General features: G+C 39.2%; 1 protein-coding gene across 4 annotated transcripts in view; it reads right to left on the reverse strand.

Annotated features, from left to right (window-relative positions):
* Window positions 1-25118, reverse strand: part of ptprub (protein tyrosine phosphatase receptor type Ub) — a 116474-nt gene that overhangs the window by 56023 nt on the left and 35333 nt on the right. For 2 of the 4 annotated variants that reach the window (XM_085918166.1, XM_085918164.1), the window contains exons 2-3: window positions 24659-24787; window positions 2215-2486 (exon numbers count right to left, since the gene is read on the reverse strand). In XM_085918166.1, the coding sequence (XP_085774292.1) occupies window positions 2215-2486; window positions 24659-24787 (401 nt within the window). Of the gene's footprint in view, window positions 1-2214; window positions 2487-24658; window positions 24791-25118 lie in introns of all 4 variants that reach the window. The other 2 variants (XM_085918165.1, XM_085918163.1) reach the window with 1 other exon arrangement.

A 25118-nucleotide genomic window follows, 5' to 3' on the forward strand; every position in this document is an offset into this window, starting at 1 on the left:
AAGAGGCAAAGCCATTTCCCTGACACTTTACTAATTAGTTACTAGTTACAAGTCTGACTGGAGCAGCCATTGAGTAGCAACACCTTAAAATGATAATTATCTGGAAATAATATAATAATATTTCAAATTAAATAATTTTTCATTGTGATTTCCGCCAGTCAGTGTCATCCTGGAAATGTAGTCAAACACACATTCTTAATCATAACCACATTGATATGCATCTCACGGCATTTGTGTTCCATTGTTTGACCTATCACAATCGTGAAAACAACAAACAAATCTGATGGAAATCATGCACGTCCATTCAAGTGAATGCGTGTTTTATCAGTCTCAAAATGTCAGCTCCAGCGAAATGCGAGCAAACCGTCCAAGGCATACCTCCACACCAAGCACCAGCCCCACTGAATAATGTACATTTCACAATTTATTATGGCCAATTGATAATACTTTAGAAATGAAATATTGATCTGATTCTATGAATGAATCAAGATTTGTCCATTCTCTAATGTCAGGCTGGAAAGACTCCAGGTCCCTTGTACCTCAAAAACTGTTAAAATAATAGAAGGATGAATATTGATCTGATCCTTTTTCATACAGGCACAGCAGCTAACGTAAACACAAACATCAATAGCGTCTGATTGGCCTGATATATTGCTTCACTAATTTGCAAACAGTATCTTGTGTACTCTTGTTTATTCTTCATGAATCTGATCAGATTATATTCAGACATGTTGGACTGAGCCTTTGTGACAACGGATGGGTAGCAACGCGCTACGGTTACTAATAATATATTTACTACTCAAGCAACTTTTGCGATGAATTGAATTTGCCAGAGAAGATTTGATGAACTGTAACTTGAGTATTTATATTGGCACCTCAACATCGTGCCTAAGGACTACAGCTGAAAACTAATTTATAGATAACACTGGCCCATTTACAGAAATGTTCATTGATATGCACAGTCCCTGTTTGAAATAAATAAAATAAAAAATAAATAATAATAAATAAAATAAATGTTCATAAGCGACAGTACTTGAACTAAAGATAAAACAGTTACTCAAAATGACTGCCCTCTTGAAAACCATGCTCACATTTAAGTGTAAAAAAAAGTTTGTAATAAAAAAAGTCTTGTAATGTCTGCACAAACATTTCAGCCAAAGCTCGACATCTGACTTGTTGAAGGTTTGCACAAATATATTCTATCTATCCATCAATACCTATGACATTGTGTGTCTTTGGATGAAATCTGTCATTTTGAATTTAACATTTTTAAGATCGGGACTTTAAATTTAAAAATCGCTTTGAATTTCAGTGTGGACATCACAGCGTTGTTCAGAGTGTTTGTTTCATTCCACCCGACACACTTTACCTCATTGTCAGGCTACAGAATGGGAAAGAGTCACTCTAAATCTCGCCCCTGTTTGTACAAGGAACTACTATTTACAAAGTGAAGGTCAGTTCTTGTGGGGTTGAACACAATTCAATTAAGTTACAGCCGCTGACAGTTCATGATAAAATGCACACTACTCAACTTAATTGCTTTTTGACAGTTCCACTGAGTTTGCAGAAAAATCAAATTGAATCAAAAGATAGATCTACTTTAAAAGCACCTGACAAACCATCTGCAAACTAACAGGAAAATCCTTTATCCAGATTTGATGCCAGTCAATAAATCAATACAGTAAATAGGCTATAAAGCAAGATGAGCATTATTGTAGCTGGCAGTAATTAGGCCTGACAGGGTAAAAATCACAGTTGCGTATATGAGTATAAATAAAGCGTTGAAATGAATGTTGGCGGAATGCTTACATTTTTACAGGACAGTGATGAGATTTCTGTTTGATAAGTGACTTTTTTTTTTCCTTCGGAGTATAAACACATCCAAGCATAGATCATATAAACCAGATGATATATTTCATCTTTGACGGTTATCTCGATTGAATGGCAAACCATCCAAATCGCTTGTATAATGTCTGATTAAGCGATATAAGAATCCAGCGAGGTTGGTCACAAGAGAATTGACAGTAAGCAAATAGGCATTTATTTTTATAACATCCCTGTCTTGCCAATTCACATGAAATAAATTTACATCCCAAATATTGACCTGATCCTCCAAAAATGAATTGAAGTTTGTAACCCAAAAAATATAATTGGACAAAATTGAAGTAATTGATCAACAAGAAAGCAAACAAGGATAATTACTGCCATCTTTACCTGATATTCATTTGGCCAAAAGGTGCTGACAGCCAGCTCCATCTGATGCCACTGTTTTCCGTGAGATCCCGACATGTTCCACACCGGGTTGCCCAACGGACCGCCATTGACACGCACGTATGCCTTTAGGCTCCCTGGACTGTGGCCATCGCGACTGTACAGGAAGTAGCTGAACTGGACGCAGTGAGTGTCGTTCTCACTCAGACTCTGCAGCAGCAGCTGAGCGCAATGGCCTGCTACGTGCTGCGAGGAGTTAACCAACATGTAGGAACCTAAAATGAAGAAAGAAAATGTTAGTCTGAAGAATACATTTTGGACACATTTGTGGATTGATCAGATTTATAGGATTATTGGATGGATTGGTTGGAAAGAAGGACAAACAGGAACTGAATGATTTACACTGTGTGAATTAAAAACCGCACAGCAACATTGAATGATTTATGCTCTAATATTAATCATTTGTGTTGGCTTTCTAGTCATTTGTGCCCTTGATTGAAATATCGGTGGTTACAATTATTATGTTATGTTAATGTGTGTTCTCAAACACTTAATACAGAGAACCTCATTAGAGGCTTAGCTCTTTTATGTCATCCAAATAAGCCTCACACCACATGAGACGTAGCCACAGAGTCTTGCCGCTCTCTCAAAACTCATAAAGCTTTTCAAACTGATTTAGAGATAACTGTTGGGAGCTTGTACACGATGCTACAGAGATTTGCGTTAAGCAGACACTCTGCGAACTAAGGCACACATATCACAAAGGATTAAATCTGATAGACTGCTTTTAACCATTTTTAGCTGTTCAAATCCACATGAAAAAAAAAAATGTAGGTTGTTCTCAATCAAATCAAAAGTGTGTGTAGGTGTTTGATAAAATACCCTGCTGAATAAAAAAGACATCATAGTTGCTGTTGGCTAAGAACGACATTTGTACAAACGTAGAAAGAACAGATCTGGTAGAGAAAAATAAATACATAACAGTAAGCCCAGTGGAAGCTTTCTAATAAGGACCCCCCCCCCCGTTGCTCATTCTTAGCATCTGTCCCGCCTTCAGATTCTGTCCGTTAACCTGATTAGCACAACAATGCCGGAGACCTTACTGTGTGCTGGCCTGTCGTCATTGTACTCCGAGTCCTCGCCGTTCTCTGTCACTCAAAAGTCCTCAGAGACCACATAGTTGGCGCCAGGTGGCCCGATGACCGTTATTTACTACTCGCAAGCGAAAGCTGATAAAAAAAAACACCAAACCAAATGACTTTTAACAGTGAATAACCTCCAGCTACTTTTCTGATGTTCCATTATAAAAACACTACATCTTTGCCTTGTCAGATTTAGGCAACAAGTAACTTGAGAAACCACCGATAATCCATTTAGGTGCTCAGTGGGATTGAGATTCACAACCCATCACATCCAAGTTGTAAAGAAAGTTAAACAGGGGCCCATAGACAAGAAGGGATGGTCGTTATCTTGAGGCTACAGTACTTATTTTACTGCAAAGCCCAATTGCCCTGCAGTCTACTGTCAACAGCCACTGATTTGTGTCTTGTCCGGGGCCGGGGATCACTGCACTCTCATATTGCTCTGTTTAATTAGATCTTTCACAATCCTGTCTCCTATCGTGCATCCTGCAGGCTCACCGGGGACTCATAAAATCATAGCAAAGGGCCGAAGCTGTACAGCTGCACTGTCCTCACCGGCGGTTGGACCCTATATGTGCCTTTTCCGTAATATATCGTATCGAGACGTTATTAAGACCTGTGTGTGGACCATACCGTTGCTGCATCTATAAAACTATTGGTGAAGCAGCCACAGAGAGATTCAATGCGAATGTGAAGTCATGGCACGTTTTAATGAGGTTCTCGATAAGGTGGCATGTGATGTATGAAGAGCTCATGAATTAAACATTGTGACAAATTAAAGAACCCTGGGATATATTTTGTACTATAATCATGATACAGTGTGAGATAGTCCACAGTGACACATATAGGATGGATAATTCATTAGGTGTAATTTTAGTTCGTGTCATTTGGAAAGTACCTAAGGTACTCAAGTAATTAAGCCATTGATAAATACATTTCGCCATTGATACTGGTTTGAATGTGAGACATATGATAAATATAACTGTAAAGGCCTTTTTTAGTGCCCCAGTTTGCAAACAGCAACTCATAACAGGTGCTGATTGGTTAGCGTCACCCGTAACGAGTAGCATGCCGCTTATGCTATTTAATCTCGGTGCGAGACGAGGGGCGACACCATTTACAGTATGTGTCAAATTGTAGAGACAACAGATTCAGGGTCCGTCTGATGCAAAATAACGGCGCTTCGGCGATAACGTAATCGTGTTGTCAAGAATCGCGATTTCGATCAAAAGACAATAAAACGTTTAACCCGAGCGTACCGGCCTCACACGAGCATTCACAGCATGACTGAGCAAAGAAAACCAGAGTCGCATTCCATCAATTCTTTGCCTGCTGTCAAGGGCAAACTAACATCCGTAACAGGATTACAAATGATTGAGCACATCATAATTCATATAGCGTTCTTCTGGACTCGGTCACAGGCTGGAGGTGACATCAACTCTGGCCAGTAAAGCAAAAAAAAAAAAAAAAAAATGACAAAGCTACATTTGGACAATTCAAAACACAGGAAGGAAGAGCGTAATGGTAAACTTGTATTTTCCCTGTAATAAAACTTGTGGAGGACTAAAGCTTTGTCCCTGTGACATCCAAGGCCAAGCAGTTATCTCAAATACAAACTTTAATGGGATTTACGGCTGTGTTTGACTTCAAGGGGTGTCCTCGATGATGCTCGCAATGCCATTACTGTTACATTGAGCTATGGTTTGCTCTTGGCACATCTTCTGTCTAATATTATAGTCTGAGAAGGTCATGTAGATTTTTGGACTCCATTTTCATGCGTTGGCTGCAGTTCTCTTAACTCTGTATTTATTCACTGCCACCCGTAATATCCTTCAGCACATATCCAGTAAATAAGTTTTTCAAATAGAGGGCGGCCATTGGCCTGAGAGCAAAATTAGACTTGTTAGAAGAGCAGCCCAGGGATGGAAAATTACCTCATTATGTCGTGAAAGTGTCACAGAGCATTAAAAGTTTTCACGAGACGAGTCAGCCATCAACAACATCAATGGCTCATGATAAGACTTTAATGTGTGTAAATAGCCGCGTTATTCTTTCAACTACTTCACTGTTTGAGCTTGTCTAATTTCATGCATAATTCTAGGCAGGTCTGAAGTTGTGTAATAAACATTTATAGAGAGGGTGTCTGTCCTCTTTCCTGGGAACAACTTTAATAGGGACAAAACAATAATGTGAAATTAGACCGACGTAATTGACTTTTCATAATGACACACAATGTCGGTCTTACTTTTGAGGCGCCTGCTTAAACGGCGCGACAGCTGCGTATCCCTATTCCTTCAACAACAGTGCGTCGTCATGACGACCATCATCAAATTATAATTATTTAACAATCAGCAGATTGAAAAATAGTGTGAATCTAATCATTGCCACTGATTCGGTCAAACATACCGTTTTTGAATTGTATCGTACCTCAAGTATCGGGATACGCGTCGAGTAGTCTTTTATTGGTGAGATGGACATTTTTTTCCATTTTTTTTTCAAACATTTTGGGAGGTTTTTTGTCTCCGAAGTCACTCTTTGCCCTTGCAGCACTTCCCTGACTCCTCTTTGGATGGTTGCAGCATGTCAATGTATTCCGCCGTGTCTGTAGTTCTCAGATGTTGGAGGGAAGTTTGTGGTGGTGGTGCCACAGGGCTTCAAACACATCACACAAACTGTCGCTGCGGTTTTGGCAACTAAAATAATTCCGCCATATGACGGTGTTGGCGTTCAGCCATTTCAAATGCCGTTTCTACTGCCGTATCAGTTCTCTCACTTGATTTATCATCGACTGACAACCAGACTTCTAATTTGCATGAAGATGACAGTTTGTGGTAGAAGAAAAAGTTCCTATGAACACCGTATTACGACGGCAATAACTTGTAGCTGAATTCTATATGTGTCAGGATTATATAACGCGCACATAATTTCATTGGAGTGACTCAAAATTAGGGATGAAATGGTTTACAGATAAATCGGGAGTGTCAGCATTCAAATGTTAATTATCATTATTGGACATCTGAGAGAAATATTCTCTAGACTTATTTGATGAAGCAGAACTGTGAGCGACTAAAAATGAGAGTTGTACAGGCATCAACGCCACATTTTGTAAATAAATTCTTGTTTTTACCACAAATATTATGTGGTAAACAGCTAGCCGACACAGTCATGCTTGTTATCTCTTTTCATTTTGTCTGTCATTGTCACAATGTCTCGCAGAACTTTAAATTGCGACAAAAAAAAAAACCGAAAATCATTTGCAGTCTGTATTGACATTTTCTTTCTTTGAAACAATGTACCCCACCGGTGGTGATATATATATATATTTTTTTTTTTATTGACCAAAGATCATTTTAAAATGGCATTTCTTGTCATGCACGTTGAATAATGGAAAAGGCCTCATTCAATCTATCAGAGCTGCAATTTTCTCTCTGTATACAATCTATTCGACAACATTTTAAAGTATTTCAGCCGTCTATTCACATTGTCCTCAGTTTACAGCTTGGGTTTGCTATAAATGAAATGCAAAAACAAACCTAAAAGTGAAAGAGTAGAAAATTAGTCTCCCTCACCATGGGGTACTCTTAACCTTTTTTTTTCCTTTACTTAAAAAAACACAAAAACACTTCCACCATTTTTTCTTTTAGCATTCTAGTATCCCTTCATTTCTAGTAAGAGTTGTGATTGGTTTCTCGACGGGGCTTTGCCGCCCTAAGCGCAAACCAAGGAGACCATTACCAACACCCCGGGGGACTTTTTGATGTGTTAAGGCTAGAAAAGTACGAGAAAGAAGCAGATGGCGTATTGGCTGATTTTAGGGTGGGGAAAATAAATTTAATACAAGTAGTGATTTTGTCAGTCGCCTGTGCCTTGCAGCATTTGAGGGAGATAAGACAACGTCGGCGAGTGCTGTCGTCTTTGCAAAAGAGAGAGAAGAGATGCACTTTCTCAACAGACTGCCTGCGCTGACCTTTTGAATTGTCCTCTAAGGCAGTTCACGATCGACTGTCCTATGTGCCCGGAAGGGAAGCTTCGGTGGAAGGATGAGTGGGTACAAGGGAGTTAGGAAAGATTTTGTTTTAAAACCTTGTCCTTGTTGGCTCTGTGACAAAACGAGACATGACTGAGGGGGATAAACACAGTATAATTCAGATTGGAATAAAAATAAAAATAAAAAGATATATTTTATATTTCAACGTGTGAAGGACAGCCTCAGATTCACAATGCACTTCATGGCTCAACAGACATGTTTTTTTTTTTTTTTTAAGGAATTCACTGCAGCGTGTTGTGTATTTGCGTTATTAGGAGGAAGGTTACGCGTAATCAAATTGAAGTTCCTTATGGAGGGGTTGACCTTCATCTTTTTGTGAATTACCTTAAAATAAAAGGAAGAATATGGCTCAATAAAGGCCATAAAAAGTAATTTTCATTTTAAAAAAAAGCTGAGTGAGAAGAAGGAAGTGGGGACAGAGATTAAATCTTTACCTACAATATTAAGAGACATGATAAACGATGGAATTTTGTTGTTGTCAGAGTTTCATTTTGTTGAACATATTACAAATGAGTTTTATTTTGAAAATCAGGAGCATTTCTCTGTGCGTCATTGCTGGCAAAAATGAATAAAAACTTGTTCGAAAAGGAGTAAAAGGTCAAATGATATAATGGAAGAAATAATTCCTACAAGGAGCTAATCGAGCTTTAACCTGATGAATCGAGGTTATTGTAATTTTAGTTTCTCTGCTCAAAAATAGTCATTGATGCAAAATATGGTCTGCATCACTATTGGCGGTGAACTGCCAAAATGGCACAGATTTTAATCTTGTGTTAAAAGCCTCTTAAACTTTCTAGCACACATTTAATGGGAAAATGTATTCCAACTGTTACACAAAAGGAATTTATGTAAACCATCCACGGGGGCGGGATAAACCGTACGCTTTATTTAAGCAGCGATGACTCAGCACCATATGTCCTTCAGAGCCAGCTAGACGATGTCGCTTCAGAAAAATATGTGGAGAATTCTTTTCACGCCACTCCATATTTGGATCTATGGCAGAAATGCTAAAAGACAGCATTGGCAACTAATGTGCTCAAAAAAAAAATCACCATATCGACATATAAAACTGAGCAGCTTGCTGATGCCAAAAATGTCATTTTGCAATGGTGTCCCAGGTGTGATGTTGTTACGTCCTGTGAGAGTCGCAAAGGCCACGACACTTGCACGTCGCAATATTGCGGTACAAGCAGGCCATATGCACTTCAATTAAATGTGATGCAAAATGAGACTTTCACTTGTCCCCAATGCGGTGCGCTAATTGCATGTCAACGTACATAAGGACCATTTTTGTGACTCCGCTAGCGCTAAGACATGCGTACGCACGCACAAAAACAAGGATAAGCTCACCTCCAGGGCTTTGCCGGTCACTGAGAAAAATAATCAACCGGTTTTAACCTCTAAGGTAACCAAAAACGCAATTTGCAGGAACACGAAGCTGCCTGTCGCCATGGAACGCCTTGGAAAACATGCAATGGAAAGTGTAATGTGATAACGATGATGCAACACTGCTGTTTGTATTCTACAGTATGTTAGACCAGAGTGACATTCTTCTGTTGAATGGACTCAAGGTCAGGAGGCTGACAAAGACAGTCTGGATATGTAGACAGAGACGAGGATCTTTTTGTCTCTGAAATTCATGAACCATCTGTACTCAATGATCACCCGATGAGAACGATTTTTTTTTTTTACAGAGCTGTCATGCATTTATAAATGCAATTAATAAAAAAAACTGACTGTTTTTACATGACAGCCTTGTAAAATCAGGAATATTCTATATATAATTTTTGATATATATTATTTTCAGACAAGAACATCAAAACAACTCATTTACTGTACATGGGCTTGCAAAATACGTGTAAAAAAAAAAAAACTAATTCGCGAAGCCAGATGATGGCAATGATGTCACTTCCAAACATACACAATAAGCCTATTAGCGATGCAACAGGAGAAGGATTAATTTGGGCAGTGACCATCCGACATTTTTAGACTCGATTATTCTACCCGTTATTTTATCGATTAATCGGAAAATAATTTATTTCGCATTAAAACATATTTTCCTAATGAATGTCTATAAAATGTTTTTTTTTATTATTTGGTACTCACGAAACAAAACAACATTTTCATCTCACCAAGATTCATGGCTGACTTCACACACATTGCTCACAAATCAAAACCCGATTCATTGCATCTAGTCCTTAAGGTAATTTATTTTAAAAAAAAAACAATTATGACTATTCCAACACGATTTTATTTAGCTAAACACAACTGTGCCCTCTACTGTGCTTTTACAAGCACCTGTTGCTGCTCTACCTTTGTTTGGATGGTGTAATATTTTTCTCCTCAGTCTTTTCTTCTGGCATCTCTCGACCATGTGTTGAGAAGTACACAAAATAGACCCTCGCTGTTTTTCGTCGCGGTGTCTGAATATGACTGATTTGTTGATTCAATTTCCTACCCTACATGCTGAGATCTGTAGCTGAAAAACAGAATTTCCAGGACAGAAAAAAGAAAACACCTACATGTCAGTGGCCTTCCTTTACAAAATGTCTTTTTACATTTTTCTTCTGGGATTGAGTATTTGAAGCTTTCTATAGGGTTTAGTCCTGACCTATTCTTTAGTCCCATCTCTCAAGCCCCCAAATGGAAGATGAAATAGAATTAATGAATAGCAGCACGTTAATTCATTTCCTTTCTGACCTGGAAGAATTTGCGAACGTCTCCCATCTCTATCCGATCCAACCTCAGTCTTGCTTCTTGCTTCTATAAATGGGACATTTTTCAGAATGACACCGCAATGAATATCAGCTAATGAGACTTGAGATAGAAATGTTTCTCACCGGACATAGAAGAAGCAGACAATCCACCGACAGGCTAGTTTTCAGATTAGATTTTCATTAGCGCCCTGTTATCAGTGACTGATTCTATTAACATGTCAGCCGCTACGACATGCCCCGGTGGTAAACAGCGATGGAGGCCACCGTCGCAAAATAACTCACGCCATCCTTTGGTCATCTGTTCTGACATGAATTTAATGAGCACAGCACAAGAAGAACCGAATGGCCCTTAGCAAATACGCACGTTTGCATGATTTCCTATGCATTGGCCCTTGTTTATTTCTTGTGGAAAAAAAAAAAAAATCCTGTCATATTATATGTTTGAGGAATATAGTCAAAGGTTGTAAAGCTCTACTCAATGTCAACATTGTAGTGATTTAACAGCATAGCTCGAGGCATTATGTATCCCAGGATATTAAAGTCAGCGGAGATATATATATCAGCATAATAAGCCATTCAAGCAAAACAATCTTATATACAATCTGCCCTTTTCTTTCTCGACACAGCCACGCAATCCTACACTGATCACGAACATATGCGGCTGACGCTCGTGTCAGAAATGTAAACCGGCGATGCTTGAACGGTCTTCGCCAGGCACTTAGCTAACTAAGTTGTCCACTCACAAAAGCTATCATGTGCTAGTTAACACAAATAACTCAAAGCCAATTATGGCAAATCATTTTTTTTTTTTCACCAATGCGGATTCAGACTGTCGAGTGGTAGCATCAAGCAGAATTTATTCAATGGAAGTGATTGAACGAGCAGAGTAACAATAGCGTCGGCATGCGGCGGAAGCCTCTTGAAGAGAAAGAGGCTGTCGGCACTGTGTCACACACAAACTTTGGAGATTGATGGATGGATGGGTGTCGAGCTTTGGCCGAGACGAAGCCGCATTCTACCGCCAGATTGATAAATCTGAGGCAGACACTGATAGGCTGCAGTGTCATCACCATGACAGGCAGGTGGGAGCTAGCGTCGGAAGGCTTGAGTTACGCCCATCCCAGCGGTGTAATATGTTTGTGATTAACTGTCAATCCAACCCCTCCCCCACTCCCTCCTGTTTGCTGGGCAAACATTCTATCTCGGTTGAAACACTTGTCATTGAGAGGATTCCTTCAGCCCTGACCTTGGCCTCCATCAGGATGGATAATTTAGGGGTGTTTTATATAAAGTGATACACAATCAACAAGGGGTCATTTGAATTAACTTCTTTAGGGAAGGCCATGAAGAGCTTAGAAATATAAAATCCCAAAGGAATACTCGCCTTTTTTTCCCGTATACTGTACTACGAACTACCGTATTGTCGTATTTTATTTTACCGTATTACAGTTTGGCTTATCTATGGATATTTGTGATATTTTATCATTTGTGTATTTTCTCTTTCATTTCTAAATTAAACATTAAAATACCTGTGTCTTATAGTCCAGAGTATCTTCTATATGAACGAAATAGGATTTTACCCTCATTTTAGCTGGTGCGACATATTCAGGTGCGGCTTATAGTCCAGAAATTACTGTAAATACTTTCATTGCAAGCAGTATTACGTCTCCGTTGTTGAAATGTGGCAACAATAACACAACACTATGACTGTTGAATAACTTCGACATGTCTGACTTGAATTCACAGGAAAATTCTAAAAATGCTTTTCCTTGGTAGTGGTTCGGGTAGGCTACAATCTTCCCAGAGAGTGAAAATAGGGGCAACTACTGCCGATGCGTCTCCAGTCGGGGATGCTTTGGGGTAGATTTTAGACATGTTGGAGGGACCATATCTCGCATCTGAACCGGGAATGTTTTCGCCTCTGGGAACTCAACATGGTAGCCGATTACAAGGAAAGCGTAGGCTCTGCAGTCTGAATACACAGATGGAAATGAAGATAGAGAATTCATCATATCTAGCCTTGGTTGTGACACACTTGAAACGCAAAAAAAAAAAACATTATTAATCCTCCTGGGAGAGGCATAAGAGAAGATAACAGCCACACCAAAAACAGCCCATTATGAAACAAGGCAGTTATCACACTCCAGTGCCATTTATAAAGTATGTGGCTCCATATGGAAAGACAGATGAATTTCATTTTCACAACAAAAGCATTCTCAAGGTAATTTATGCAAATTAATGAAGGCTACGACGTGTCATAAGCATTCCTCAGTGAAAGTGGTTGTCACACGATGAGAAATGCCAGTTATTTGGAGACCAACCAACCAACACCTGCTGTTTCTCTCAATAGTGTAAAAATACGATAACACTCCAAAAACTATCTGGACAAACACCGCCGTGTCCAAAATCGGATTGCTAACCCTTTGCTACGTTCCTTTTTTACTACTCATTGTAATTTAAGTACAGTGCGAAATAGGCGTGATACACGGCAGGAAAATGGAACCACTAATGTTTCAGCCCTCAAGCCTTTGGCACTTTTTTTTTTTTAAGCTGATGGTGTGTGTGTGCTTTTCCTGCTCTGTTTTTGTTAAACCTTCCATCAATCACCCCTGTTGCCTGAGAGAGGATTCTTTTTTATTTTACAAGCTTGCTTTGTCACCAGTCTTTGACATCTTTGTCCTGACACCAGGTCCAGTAGAGGGGACCAAAAAAAAACAACCAAACAGCGAGTGAAACTGACAGAAATGCACAAGACGCAAAAAAAACCAAAAAAACAGAAAACTATGAAAACCAAACACATAGGAGTAATTAAAACAGACAAAAAGTAAAGGCGTCAAGCATGTTATTTGTTTGCTTCATATTTCTGCTCTGACAAGATTACATTTTTGTTTTTCTTTTTATCATTTGGGGAATTAATTAAATCTGGCCAGTGACTGCAGGACAAATGAATGCAAAGAAGGAATTATTACCATTAACGCATTTTCAAAACAATTTCAAAATGATCGTGCGTGTTCCCTTCCTCGCTTGACTCACTTCGACTAATGACGGACGTGAGCCTGTGCTGGTGTCAGTGTTTTCCACCTGTGCTTTTCCAGCTGACAAATGCATAGCGCTGTGCCCTTGTCAAAAATATGGAGGCAATCACAGCTGAACACGTCAACGCTGCAGTCTTGCACCCGGCAATATACGCCGTCTCAAATTTCAACACACAGAGTCATCTCGACTGACAGTCGACAAGTAGTTTAGAGGAATGTTGCCTTTTTTTTTTTTTTTAATAAATGTACGTATATATAAAAAACTCTTGTCATTTTGAAATCCCTCCAGACAATTTGGGCGACTAGACAAACTGTGCTTCCTCTTTTTTTTGTATGCCAAGGCTTTTATCTGTAGAAGGATGAGAACGTGTCAACTGACAAACTCTGAAGGGAAGCAGCATGGCCATTAGGCAACCATGGAGACCGCTGTGCTCACTTTCAGAGGGTCTTTTGAGAGCGAGCGCCACTCAAAAGCCCTGCCAAAGCCTGGCCTAGGGGAGCAACGGGGCCCTATTTGTGCCACTCCAAGCGAGCCGCGCTCATCAGACGGGCTGTCTGCAATCAACAATGGAGCCAGATGGACGATGACCGAAGGCTTGGGATTGTACTCGGCCAAGAAACAAGTCTGTTAAAGCGCACGCGTGTTGGTTTCATGGATCTGAAGGAGGGGGGGCACACTGGTGGAGATGCTTAGTTACCCGGAAAAAAAGTTTTGCTAACTCCACCGTGGCTCGTTTTAAGTTGTGGCTCATTCTGTTAGGAGATCACAATGGAGGAATTTACAGAACCTGTCGCAGGGTAAAATTCAGTTCTTGCACTTGTGGGGTGACTTTGAGGAAAGCCGTGCAATGAAGTCACTTTACTGTTTGTTTACATGCCGGTTAATTAGAAGCACCAGTGGCTAAAGCCAAATTGTGGCAGGATTTCTACTTCCTGGATCTGGATTTGATTCCTCCGATTTTATGTGAATGGATTCCCTTGGTCCCCACATGCAATAGTTTTTCTTTTATTTTAAAAGTAAATAATAAAGTATTTTTTTCCTCCCATAGTAGAAATATAGGCGAATGCCCATCGCTATGCTGGAGTTCAAAATAGCAGCAGTGCCAAGATAGATTGCTTCCTAATAAACCAAACAAAGCTACTCAGCCATCTGCTTGCCGGTGTGTTATTACTTGAAAGGTCTTAGGAGACCAAGTGCCACGCATAGCAACAACTGAGATAACAGACTGTACATTTCTGACCCGCCCAGCTTCACAATGTCCAAGGTCTCTGTGAGAGCGAACCTCACGGAGCCTTGGATAAAGAGAGAGGGAAGGAAAAAAAACATAAAATAAGCACAAAGCCAGTAGAGTTAGGCCTTTTGAACTGAGGATCGGGCTAAATATTCACGTTTAACATGTCAAGGGCAGGATTTTCTTCTGCCGCCACGACAACCAACCAAAGCAAAAAAATAAATATAAATATAAATATAAATATAAATATATGGTTTAATCTAGCCTTGCTTCCTAATTAATTATCAGGATAATTGACAAATAGAACTTAATGCAATCAAGCGCCAAAAATGTGCCGCTTCATTAGTTGCTTCAACTTTTAATTAATAACTTTTAATCCTTGATCTGCTATCAGATTGTGGTTTTCTCTAGCAAGACTGTTTCTTAACATACAATATAGTGTTGATGTTAATTAGAAAAGACCGTACAATCCCTTCCCCAAAAGGTCAAAAGAATGATTGTTTCGCTCTAGTATAAACATTCACACCTGGAGGCATACACAGTAACAGTGTTGAGCACAGGTCGGCATAACAGCAGCTTGTGTTTGACGCTCGTGCGCTGCCGCACACAATTTCGGACATTGTGTATCTCTTGTGAGAAGCCATTAATAATACACCAAGCACGTCTCATAAACCCAACTACCACCTCATGTCATTCCTACTACAATGCTTCAGCTTCAGACGTGGGGCGGTGTAGAATGTTCCAGAAAAACCAAAAGAACAGGAGATTAAGAAAATAGAAGAAAATAGAATGGTGGAGCTGAAGATCAGGTGGAAACATGCTATAGCCTGTCATCGTAATGACACGCGGACATGTAAGGGAAATTCTACGGTTGTTAAAAAAAAACGGTGAATGCGTTATTGTTATGGGACAACCGAGAGTTATCAAATAAATCCAACAAAAAATCTCAAAGAGAACCCAACAGACATAAAAACAAGTTCAGATTCACATAAGCTGGATTTTCAACTCGCCTGTTTGTCTGCAATGAAAAACATAACAAGCTCGAGCGTATAAAAAGCCAATGAGTTTCAACTCAAGTTATGATTATGACTTTTTCTATGGCTCCCCTTAGAGAGCGTGGCCCTTAGCGAGGTGACGAGGGAGCGGCCTCCACGCTGGGTCGAGAGCTGCTACTTCATAATTAGACTGTCACAATAAAAGAGATGCACTGCCTCCAGATTTCACTTTATGGCACGGCAACAAAAGCGACACGGGAGAAAATAAGATGATTCTGGAAGCATGGATGCTTCTTGTTTCTGAACATTAATCATCTCATGTATATCCCCAGCAGAAGTCAGCAGATTCCAAGCGTCTCACGTTGGCCTGGGCGCGCATTCAAGCGTGCGTGCCAAGTTTATTCACGCAAGTGTTGCGTCTGTGTGCCGCTAATTTATAGAGCATGCCGTGCCCTCCTTCTCATCCTCGCATATGAATTTCCAAGCAAATGCTGTCTGACAGCTCCGAGTGGAGGACCCCCAGCAGTCATTAGCCGAAAAAAACCTTCGAGTGTTCCTCGGAGGGACAGGCCCCGCATTGCGATTACAAACAACCTCGAGGAAGGGAAATAAGCTGGTGATGGGTTTCATGATTCCACGACTGAGCTTGATGGATTTTTTATTTTTTTTTTGCTAAAGAAAATAAGAGCCCATGGAATGTTTAGATTTCAGCCAAGGCATTTTTCAGTGATTGAAAAGGTAGAGTCAAAAATCTCAGACAGGTACGACTTATATCTGGCATCCTCAATCGAAAGAGAGATCCAGTTCAAGGAAATGAAAAACTAAGTACAGATTTTGTTGTCACAACTTTATATTGGGAAGATTGAAAGTAAGGCTGTCAAATATTTCAATATAAATATTTTAAATATTAAAAAAATTAAATACATATAAAAATATTGAATTATTATTATTATTATTATTATTATTATTATTATTTGTTTTATGGCTATTTTTAACTTTTACATCATAATAAACAATCAAGTTTACCTTTTCATATAATCATCACTTTTTAGTTCACCTACAATTGGCAAACTATTTATGCCATGCACTCATTAAAAGCCGAATATTTTTATTTCAAAGACAGTTGGGAGAAACCAGTTGAACAAATGACTTTCTTTTCTTTGGGAAGACTACTAAGAATAAAAATGTACCTTGATCAATCAAAAAATAGCAGTCTGGAAGCAGCACACACAAACAAAGACAAACAAATAAAGCCAGACTGACATTCTCCGTTGCAGAGTTGGATAGACAAAGCTTCAGCAGACACAATTTCATTATCACATCATCATAACAGAAGTCTGTCACCACAGGATAGCCAATCGATATATTGAAAGTTGCAGATTTGACTAAGGCAGCGAAGACAATGATGAATGGGATTGGGAGAGAAGAATCCCCACAAGCGATGAAACAAAAGAAAATTAATAATCGTTTCAAAAGCGACTACAAATATTTCCAATGTCTTCCAAAATTCACAGAAACAAAGTCGTGAAAGACAAAACAATTCACACCGTCTCTGGGAAAAAAAAAAAATCAGATGAGAGAATCACTACACCATCTCTGACTGTAGTCCATTCTAATTATTCAAAATTTAATTTCATTCTTGACAGACACCAAGGATGAGAATAATCACCTGGTATGGAACCGCAGTGTTGTACGGAATATTTATAACATGCCAGTTTGTGTCGATCCATATAAAGACAAGGTAATAAATGCAAGAGGGGGGGGGGGGGCAACGGTCCCGCGAGATCCGATTTAATATATTACTTATTGCAGCTAATTCAAATGGCCATCAATCTTAACTTTGGCATTCTGCTGGCATCAGGTCTTTCGTGGTCATTATCATCACAATTTAATGCAAATGCCCCCACCCAGAAGCACGAGTACATATCAATTACTGACAAAGTGTTGGCCATGACAGGAGTTATTATGGGAACAGACTGCACCCGTGAAGGATCTTAACCAGAGAGAATGACAAAGGCGGGGAAAAAAAACACCGCCGGATCTCCTCGTGTGAAGTGCCCACTCGCTGCATGCTGATTCTTCAAGCAAATGCGGCCTCAAAAGGGTCCTACATCTCCAATCAATGTTATTCCAGAGATGAAATAAACGACACTCAAGATGGCCTCCTTTCTTGCCGATTGCTACAGCAGCTTCTTCCATCGAGAAAACGACAAATCATTCCATGGCGCCGTATTGGATCAATGAGCGAGCTCGCACACGGTGCGATTTGTGTTGCTATTCAGCTCAGACTTTCTATGTGAGCTTATTGAGTCATTTTGAATCCTTCGCCTACAGAGTAAAAAATTCCGGGGGATTCAGACTGACTTTTTTTTTTTTCACCTCTCGGAATACAACGGTCCCAAAATATTCGGAGAATTTCCCTTTAATCATGGAAATATGGATCACAAAGTGTGTTTGAAAAGTAATTAATCACAAAATGGGGAAAATGACTTTTTTTTTTTTTCAAAATACATCCTGAGGCATTGAATGAGTCATCATTCATGTGAATTCCAAGCATTTACACCATCCTTGAAATTTAAATAGAACTTTGTAAATGCTCTTGTGGCAAAAGGAGACATTTTGTGAAACCTTCTAAATATAGTCATTATCCCCTCATGTGCCAACAAATGTGCTGCATTGGAGAGCAAATGAAAGTGCTTTCATGTTCCCGCATGACATTTTGTTCACCATTAAATAATGTGAACTTCAATGCAAAAATAGATCCCAAGTAGATAGATCCAAGCACTGTCGTCCGCACAAATGTATATGTCGACAGATTTGGGGATTTTTTTTCAGACTGGCATTTACAGCTAAATTTAGCAGTCCTAATCTTTTCCAAGTCTCTCCAAAAAAGAAAGCGCAACATATACTAATACTGATACCAGAGATTAATTATTGCAAATGTTTTTGAGTGTAACGTGCAATTATGTCAAAAATTTGGTGCAAGAGTTTCTGGCTGAATATAAATTTTTTTTTTAAATTTTTATTATTTTTTTTTGGGCGGCCTGGCTCAGCCATTGGAGCAGGTCGCTCAGTAACCGGAGTGTCGGCTGTTTCTGTCTGAGTCATGTGTCGTCATGTCCTCAGGCAAGACACTTCCTACACCTTGCCTCCAGTGCCATTCACGCCGCTGTATGCCAGTATAGTGGTGGTCGAAGGTGTAGACTAGCAGCCAAGCCATGGGGGGCACTTTGGCCTTAATTCAATCATTAAAATTCATGTATTATTCACAGAAATGAAAGAAAATATGGAGAATTACAATTAGAATTCCATTATTTAAAAGCAAACAAATAAAGTTGAAAAATATATTAATCTTTACTCAAACTACAGTTTTGTGGATATCAACTAAGTATTTTTATTTTTTTTAAATAATCCAAAAACAAATACCAAAAAAAAAGTGTCAGTTGCAATAGGCTAAAACTACAAATAGATTGAAGGATCAAGAAACAAAAAGACACTTGATCTGAAAGAAACCAAAGACGTAGAGCGCTTGTCAAACTCAAGGCCTGGGGGCCAGATGCGGCCTGCCACATCATTTTATGTGGCCCCCGAAGACAAATTGTGCATCGACTTCATCTGTCAATACTTAAGTTACAAATTGTCTTCACTTTTAAAAAAAATCTACAGACGTTGCTCGCAATTTTTGTTACCATTGATCTTTCAAAAAAATTTGAACAGTTTTTACTAGTCTCCGGTTTCAAACTTAGTTATTTGTCGTAATGGCCCTCCGAAGGAAACTATGACTACGATGCGGCCCGCGACAAAATTGAGTTTGGCACCCCTGATGCAGTAACCTGACGTATGCAAAGCGAACGGGTAGAAAAGATCATCTTACAACTTGTGTCTTGAATGAAGGGCAGGAGCCTGGTGTCAATTTCAGGTGCGATAAGTTACCCATGACAACGAAGTGAACCGCCACATGCAATAACACTGACCTGTGCCGAGGAACTCAAACTGAAGGCTACAGCATCCACAAATCTGCGGTGAAATATTATATGTGCAGGCATTGACGTCTGACACCCGAGGACCGCTGATTAATGGACACGTCAGCCATGTTTACGGCTTTAACCGCATCAAAATGTACTTTGACGGTTTGCAGGTATTTGAGCGAAATAGTTTTCCTCTTTACAACGCCGTCGCTCTATTGTTGCTGTTGTGAGGAATGGCGACACAAGCTTAATTGCTGACACAGCTTTTGTATCTGTTCTCATTAGTTCTGAGGTCTTGAGTCTGGATCCAGGCGCAGATGCTTCTCTCCAGAGATACGGACTTGACTTAGATGCTTGAAGTTTCCCTAGCATGACTTTTATGGCAAATTTATACAGATAATATAAAGTGATATAAGATGGTTCAAATCCTAGGTTTCTGTGATATTAAAAATTGAAAATACGGTCAAGTCACATGCTATAATGTTAAATGCTAACTGCTGAAGTAAAGTTCGTAAATGCATTTTTTTAAATTATCATTATTGTATTATGTTGTTGACAAGAAATGCGAAGCTTGGACTTATTTTTTGTGTTTTGACTCATTGGAGAGTTTCGAGGCATGAAAATATTTGCTGCCATGCACAAATTTAATTAAAAAAATACAAATCATTGGTATCTACAAAAGAAAAGCAACTTCAATATGAAGTGAAATCCCAGATTTTATCTTTTTTATATATTGTAATTACTTTTCAACCAAGCAAAAATATATTTGATCCATAAAGTAGATTCCTAAAATATTCAATACCCACAGCCCTAGTGAAGAGCAGTGTTGTGTTTGCACCAAACATACTTTATCTTTTCTTAAAAACATTTTTTAATCTTGATTTAAAAAATTTGTGAAAAACACACTTGATCTTCAATGATGTTTAATAATTAAACACAAAAGCTCTGTCATTGTCCCTGGACTCATAAATTCATTTGCAAGTAAATTCTGACTATATTATGATTGAGTATTTATACTTTTGTGAAATCTTTGAATGATGGTGTGCTGTGAGATCTTGGGAAACATTGCTCTCCAGCTCTATATCACCAAAAGCAAAAGAGAAAGCTGAGTAAGAGGTTGATTCATTGGCTATAATTTAGATTTAGATTAGCTGTATTTGTGAAAAGCTTGCGATCCTATCGACTTGGCCTTAATGAGTTGTAAGTTATCATCCCGGCGAGCCGCTGGAGTCCACTTGTGGTCCTCTGAGTACTATATATCATTCTGACCAATTGGCTCACTCCACTAACTGGTCTTTCCAGCTCACTCTGAAGGTGTGATAATTAAGGAAATCAACAGACAGAATGTTTATTGAAAATGAAAGCTTTGAAACTCAAGTGACTTTATTTATCTATGGCAGCAAAGATGCTAAGGCAAAATATCAATTATTTTCATATTATGCACACAAAAAAAAATGCATCCCCAACATAATTTTCATGTTTCAAATAGAAAATGAAACATTTAGTGTGATTGGACAAATAGTGGGTGAGACAGAAGGACTTAAATGGCCGAATCGATATTTTAAAAGGAGGTGGTCATAAAAACCCAAGGAGTTGCCGTTTTAATTATGACTGACATAATTAACTGTGTCTTAACAAGCTGTAACAAGCTTGATTTCTGTGCTAAGCCCGAGACTTAATTGTCGCCATTAAAGTTATTCGACTGTAGCTGATTAAAGCTAATTCTGCGGCTTGGCAAAACAACAAACCAAAAATGTCAGCGTCGTTAACATGAGCTCGACGTTCCGTTACCTTCGGCTTATCATTCGCTTGAAAATGCTGCGGGGACAATGACACTATTAGGTATTCATTTTCTACTCAATAAAAACAATGTGGTAAACCTCAATGGTAAAAAGTTCATGTTTACATATTACACTGCTGAGATCCTCCACAGTCAAATTCCAGTTGGCAGTCCAAACCAAATATTTTTAAACCTATTAAGAAATTTTGACCAAAACGTTTTTTACCCGTGCAACATTTTAGCGATTTATATCAGGACCCCGAATAGAAAAAAATCTGAACATACCTGAAATTGACCCCCAATGAAATGCATTGAAAATGTGATCAGTATTTTTATAGTCTTATATAAGTGTCATTTAATGAATTTCATTATTTAATGCAACATATTTAATTAAGTCACTTTAAAGCTGGCTCAGAAAATACTTACTGATTTTCTATAAGGGATGACCAAGAAAAAAAGCCAGGGGAGGATTATTAGGTGTACATTGTGAAGTGAATGCAGCACAAGGCCAGCACTGTACTGTAATAGCGTATTAAACCACAGACGGTGGCTGGTCACGATGATAACTGCAGATGTCTCAGGTTACTGACGATGACACAAACACACTCACACATGCATTGTGTATTTAGCTGATCTAAAGTGTGTGTGGCCTGGGGTGAGAGGTGACATACTGAGAAAGCGAGAAGGTAATGTTCTCAGCGAGATGACTGCAACAGGATGGAGATAGTCTATAGTAAGGTTATGATACTGAGCTGGCAGGATGTATGTATGTTTCAGTTGACCAAGCCCCGACCCCAAGATAGTACTAAAAGCCATTTCAGTCGGGACCAGTCTCATCTTGTGCAGCAATTTACTTGCTATTAAAGAGTAGGCTACTTTAAGATCATCTTTGGTAGAGCAGCTCAAAGTGATGGGCTTCTGTTATTCGGATTGCATGTGTGAAAGTGTATCAAACTGCAGCTTCAGGGCCGGTGGCAGACATTTAACGGCATTTCAAATGGATGGGGAGAATATAAAGTATAAATATTAAAACAGTAAATTCAGATCAATATGACTTGAGCATCTTTTCCATCAAGTACAGAAGTTGGGTCCCAATAGTTGGTAAAGATTTACTCTTTGCTAGCAGTGCAGTCTTACAAAAATATAACAGGAACAATTGCTATTGGATGAGCTTTTTTTTAAAAAAATGTTTTTTAATTGCATATAACCAACTACGAATGTGCATTTTTATGAACAATTTGGGTTACACACAATTTTTGAGGGAAAAAAGTACTTCTATGTACTATTTTCAAAATATAAACGTTTTTGCAAGGACAAGATCCAACGCAAGCTAACTCCACACACAGTCAAGATGGACAGAAAGAAGTGACATGACCTTCCTGCGCTAATCCAAAGCCTAACTCACATCATTTAATCAAATTTGTCGAGAAAGGTTCCACTTAAATCCACAAACATGCTCTCTTTGAGCAACACGTTCCAGCTTGTCTTTGTCAAGTCGTTTACGCTGGAGATGGTGTCAATCGACCTCAGCGTGACCTCTCAAACTCAATCAAAAATATACCGAACTTTACCCGTCAAAGGTTTGACGGAATTTTCAACGAAATTTGCCAATGTTTACGGTATCCCCCGACCTTGATAATGCAAAATCGTGACTTTTCTCGACAAGGTCATCATCCGGCAAACTAACACTTTCATTAAAACAGAACAAGAACAGAAGCTTATCAGGCAGTCTGAAGTCACTGATCTCATTCCAAATAATGGAGAATCTGATGATAAATGGGCCATTCTTATTAAGACCTTGCCGCATTCTATCTTCTTTTTCCCCCTCTTGTTCATGGAAACAGTAGTCTTTTAATTTCTCTCGGGAGCCACAAGCTGCCGCTGTCTTAGCTGTGTTTACTAATCTTCCCCCGACACAAATGTTTCAACCGCACAAAGTAATACGGGCGAAATGTAAATAGCCTTATCTCATAAAGTCTAGTTATCCCTCGTCACCTCGGTTGTCCGCCGTGATACATGGTTGAAAGTCAACATGGGGGGGATTAAGTAAGAAAAAGCGAAGCGAGAGTAACAGACCGCCTCTGCCAGGGATCAGCGAGAGAGCTATACAACTTCAATTATGTAAAAAAAACAAAAAAAAAAACAGAAGCGACATGACTCGACAAAATGCCACAGAAGTGGACGAAACTTGAGATGGTTGCTCAGTACAGCCACAAAGTTGACGCTAATAGTACGGCTTGTCTTGCAAATTTTAGTACCTGCACTCCGAGGAGAGTCCTCATTCAATAGCTGTAAATGGCATGAGACTGAGTTTTAATTAAACCCAAAGGGAGAAGTGTTAATTAGCCCATCGCCTGCTGTGAATGGGCCGCTAGCTACGGGCAGATTTACACTTGATTGCTGATGACAAAAAAAAAAGGAAATTACCATGGGTGCAGTTTAAGACTTTTGAGAAAAATGTGTCATGCTTAAAAATTGAATTATATGGTGACAGATGTTGAGAAGAGAACATTGACTGACTGATTAAGGACATTATTTTACAAGCGCTGTAAACGGTGGCCGTTTTGTTTTATCCACTCTGACCTTGCTTGGTGGCCATTCGTGTCATCCATTTTCATCGACTACCGCAGTTACTGTTAGCTTAAGAAAGATGAAAGTAAAATTCCGTTTTTTCTTCCCATGAACATGGAAATACATATTTTTATTTAATTTGTACTCCGCTAATGGAAACTGCTGGACTGATCGTTATGGCAGAAGGAAGTTGATCCTTTCAACAAACAACTGCAAGCTAACAGTCACTGCTGATATTTCTGGTGGGAATCTAAAACTACATCATTCTATTTGTTAGTTCCCAGTAGGAATTTTTAAAAGCAAGGATGGGATGGCGGAGGGCCTTATAAAGTATGCATGCCATCTCCCTCTGGCAACCACCAGCGGAGAGGATGATGGCGGGAAAATGTTGGTTTCCATTAGTCTGGAGGCTGGTTAACAAAGTTATCCTTGGGCTTAGCAGGAAACAGACAAATGTGGGCTGACTGCTTCATTAAAGCTGATGCGTAACGGAAGCTGGACGATAAAGGCCGATCGGCACGCTTTTTTGATAAGCGAACTGCAGTCAATGCTACAAATGATACGGTGGATATTTTTTTCCAAAGCCTAGCAGATGTTGTTATGATAATTAAGTTATATTTTGGGATATTTTTGTTATGTGGCATGTGTTAAGAGTTTCTCTCATGAAAAACAAATGCCTAAGAAATGAAGGTTGGATAACGTTAAAAAAAGAGCAATGAAGGTTTCAGGGAGAGCTGGGCAATGTGGCTTAAGAACTAAATTTAATATCAGTCAATGTCACAAAATTGGTTTTTTTGATGAAAAAAGAAAAACAAATTGATTTAAGGTCAAATAAATTACAGTAAATTACAGAGGCAAATAACATTGAAATGGTTCGTGGTTGATCAACTGTGGCTAAATCCGAACTCTGGCATGGATTCTACTTTCCGGATTTGACACCTCTGCTTCGAAACACTTACCGCGCAAGAGGTCCGAGCCGGCGTATGGCGAATTGTGCGCCCGGAACAACTGCCAATCAAAGTCATCTTCTTCACTCTGTGCGAAGTCACACAGACTGGGATCGGAATCCTCTTCAAATGTGCATCCAGCTGCTAGAAGGGAAAAAAAAGAAGAAAATTATAGCTTTCAGTGAACTACATGACATTAAGACTTGAATGGAGTCTAAATTTCATGCAGGGATTCAGCAATTTATTTCGACAGTTCCATTCATGTCCTCTCCTTGGTATCCTTCGGGGTACTTCTGGTCTGGATGGCTTATTAATTTCAGCGGGACATTCTGGTCTTGGCAGCATCCCTACGGTGCTACACTTTGTCCAACTATTGATGAGTCTTTACTATTTTTATCTTAACTATTGTTGCCCCTCTCCAGATGAGCCCTTTCAATGATTACATTCCAAATATCTTTTTCGAAGCTCCTTG

The sequence above is a fragment of the Syngnathus leptorhynchus genome, chromosome 8 (assembly GCF_054491065.1).
Source record: "Syngnathus leptorhynchus isolate UIUO chromosome 8, UIUO_Slep, whole genome shotgun sequence".
In the NCBI taxonomy this organism is placed as follows: domain Eukaryota; kingdom Metazoa; phylum Chordata; class Actinopteri; order Syngnathiformes; family Syngnathidae; genus Syngnathus; species Syngnathus leptorhynchus.